This window comes from Limulus polyphemus, unplaced genomic scaffold (assembly GCF_000517525.1).
Source record: "Limulus polyphemus unplaced genomic scaffold, Limulus_polyphemus-2.1.2 Scaffold5067, whole genome shotgun sequence".
NCBI lineage: Eukaryota > Metazoa > Arthropoda > Merostomata > Xiphosura > Limulidae > Limulus > Limulus polyphemus.
Genome location: NW_013670677.1, coordinates 55,160 through 58,539, shown reverse-complemented (window position 1 = coordinate 58,539; position 3,380 = coordinate 55,160). Strand labels below are relative to the sequence as shown.

The following is a 3,380-nucleotide window of genomic DNA, read 5'->3' as shown; positions in this document are numbered from 1 at the left end:
AAGAAGGGAGCAAGTTGCACGTGGGGAAAAAACGCGCCTGATTTAAATGTCACACCTGAACGCTCACATCTTTTAATTATGTTTGAAATTATGAACATTGCTCAACATCATGAAAATTAAACCTTATTTTCAATAAGCAATCCTGAAAAATACTTGGGGGTGCTTAACTTTTTTCCAGGTGTATATATATATAATTATTTATAAATATTAAACCTAATAGGAACAATCAGAGTTACAAGACATGTGAACAATTATTATTTAATAACAATATTTTAAATTAAATGTGTTAGTAAATTATAAAATAATGTGAAAACTGTCAACAATGTCAGACACGTGAACATTTATTATTTAATAACAATAATTTAAATCGAATATGTTAGTAAAGTATAAAATAATGTGAAAACTGTCAACAATGTCAGACACGTGAACATTTATTATTTAATAACAATAATTTAAATCGAATATGGTAGTAAATTATAAAATAATGTGAAAACTGTCAACAATGTCAGACACGTGAACATTTATTATTTAATAACAATATTTTAAATCGAATATGTTAGTAAATTATAAAATAATGTGAAAACTGTCAACAATGTCAGAAGTCTCACATATATCAATGACTTACTTATTTCTGTCGTAAAGGAGCTCAAGACTAGAGGAGTATCATCAGCATTGTTGCCTAGAAACGGTAAAATAAAAATTGATTGTTTTTTTTTCTCTAATAGTTAACTATTAACAAGTAAATATTTTTATTCTGCACCACGGTAGAAAGTACAGTACAGTTTGACAACAGAAATCGAGGGTAACATTACAGTTTGTTTGTTATGGATTTCCCGCAAAGCTACACGAGGGTTACATTATAACGCTCCCACGGCTGAAGGGCATGTTTGGTGTGGCGCGCCCCCACAGATTGCGTGTCGAGCGCCCTAACCACATGGCCATGCCAGGCCGCTAACACTATAGATCAAATCTCCAATTTGTTAGTCGGTCGGTGGATAAAGCGTTAACTATAGTCCTGATGTTTCAGCGAGAAAGATTTCAATTAACCATAAACTCGGTACGTTTTCTGCATTTTAGGATCAAATACTGTTCATGCACCTGTATACCGTGTTTATTCTATTTTAAAGAATTTTCAACAAGTGTATCAACAGATACTGCCATTTTTAACTGAGATAACTGTTTGTTATTACACTTGTTTGCAGAATTAAAAAAAAAATTATTAGTACTTCACAAGTTGTCTTTGCCCTCAGAACTACCGATGGGGATCCATGACTTCATCAGCTTCTTTAAAAAAAATAATTCTTAATTCTTTATCGAACAACTTGCTTGTGGGCCCACGACTTATTTGGCTTGGCATGGCCAGGTGGTTAGGGCGCTTGACTCGCAACCTGCAGGTTTTAGGTTCGAATCCCCATCCCACCAAACATGTTCGTCCCTTTCAGCTGTGGGAGCATCATAATGTACGGTCAATCCCACTATTCGTTGGTAAAAGAGTAGCTCAAGAGTTGGCGGTGAGTGGTGATGACTAGCTGCCTTCCCTCTTTTCTTACACTGCTAAATTAGAGACGGCTAGCGCAGATAACCCTCGTGTAGATTCGAACCCGCGACCCACAGATTGCGAGTCGAGCGCACTAACCACCTGGCCATGCCGGGCCGTTGTCCTCGAGACTTTATTGACTGCAGTAAGACTTGAAGTAGGAATTAGATCACTCCCTCTCCTTCTATGTTTGTTTGCTAGTTTGTTGTTAAGCACAAAACTATATAATTGGGGGGGGGCTCCTTTTATGTTGTTGAAACATAATGTACAATTCTTACTATGTCTCACCTTTAACCTTTTGCTCTGTTCTCAATAATAAAGATGATGGAGGCGTGCCGTCATCACTTTCTGTAAAAACAAATAAATATCTTAAGTAACTCGAACACATCTGTGTAGAAAGAAAACTATCATCAATATTATAATGCGCATTAAAACACTGTTTACGAAAAAAAGCAAAAAATAAACTAATCTCTGGTTATGTAAAAGTTTTCAAAACTTTTACGTAAATTTCAGTACCATTAAAAATAACACAACTTGAAACTTAATATATATACATATATATAAGTTAGAAATTAATAGCACAAACGCAACAAAGAGAAACCCACAATTCTTGGACAGTTTGCTTCTTATAAAGCTGAAGAATGCGATTTATTTATAATTACATTTAGTACAAAACAAACACACTGAGGTAAGTGCAAAATGTTTTCAGAACGTAAAAGGGAAATATACTATACTATAGTGCTCTGTGTTTAAGGTATTCACGTGTAAAAGGGAAATGTGGTGTGTAAGGTCCGAAGCATGGGCATCCGCGAAAGGCGCCCCACCTGGGGAATGAGAAACATAAGTATTTCTTTATTCATTCAACATATGTATATGAATTTTTTATTCAATTCACAATGTCGCACTATTTTGCCCCCCACCCCTCCGCCCATGGTCCGAGGTGATTACATGTAAAAATAAAACATATTGTATCAGGTTCGAAGTAATTACATTTATAAAGCATCATTCCAATTTCGATGAAAATCATTTAGCAGCCGGAAAATTTGTGTATTTCAGTTTATTTATTCTGTCCAGGTTTTATTTATTTATTTCATCAGCATTTATGAAATCCTGTCAATTTATTATAATTTACTTGCATTCACATTTTATTATCTGAACGAAACTCAACTTTGTAAGGTAAAACTTTTTACATTAGAAATTACTGGATATTTTATTTTACCAGATATGAAAGTAAGATATAGTATTTAACGTTTCATAAGATTATTACAAGCAACGTAAATAGTTTTGGTTACTTGCGTTTCAAGATAGTTTTTAATTCTCTAAATTCAAAACCATTTCCCGAAAATAACAACAATATTAAACTTCAAAACATAAAGCTAAATTCAAAACAAAAGGAATTTTCTTTAAAATTATATTTATTTTGGTTGAGAATATAAAATCGTTACAAAATATTAAAGTAATTTGTCTCATGAAAGACAAAGCTGGTGTTCGGTGAGACAGTGATAAGTTTACGTATTCGATTCCCTGCGGTGGCTTGCTCTAAAACAAACAAACAAACAACTGTTTCTAACGTCAAATGCAAAAATAACGTTTATATTAACGTACCTTTTCCTTTTAATGGCGCTTTTGTGACGTAATAAGGACTATCACTGTATTTTTCTGGGAACAAAATAAAAAAGAAACTCTTGATGTAAATATGATAATTATAGATGTCAGTGTTTAACAGTAAAATATTGTTACGTCTCCGTTTGTTAATTAACTTTCCGTAACTTCGTTCCGACAAAACTTTAGCGACACAAGTTCTTTACTTAATAAAACTGGTTTATTCTTTCCGAATACAACT

At 33.4% G+C, this 3,380-nt stretch overlaps 1 protein-coding gene across 10 annotated transcripts in view; it reads right to left on the bottom strand.

The window, feature by feature from the left end:
• The window catches only part of LOC106472075 (epidermal growth factor receptor kinase substrate 8-like), a 63,367-nt gene that overhangs the window by 8,760 nt on the left and 51,227 nt on the right, over window positions 1–3,380 (bottom strand). For 9 of the 10 annotated variants that reach the window (XM_022400686.1, XM_022400684.1, XM_022400690.1 and 6 more), the window contains 3 exons: window positions 3,143–3,196; window positions 1,826–1,885; window positions 626–679 (listed from right to left, as the gene is read on the bottom strand). In XM_022400686.1, the coding sequence (XP_022256394.1) occupies window positions 626–679; window positions 1,826–1,885; window positions 3,143–3,196 (168 nt within the window). The remainder of the gene's footprint in view (window positions 1–625; window positions 680–1,825; window positions 1,886–3,142; window positions 3,197–3,380) is intronic. The other variant, XM_022400692.1, reaches the window with a different exon arrangement.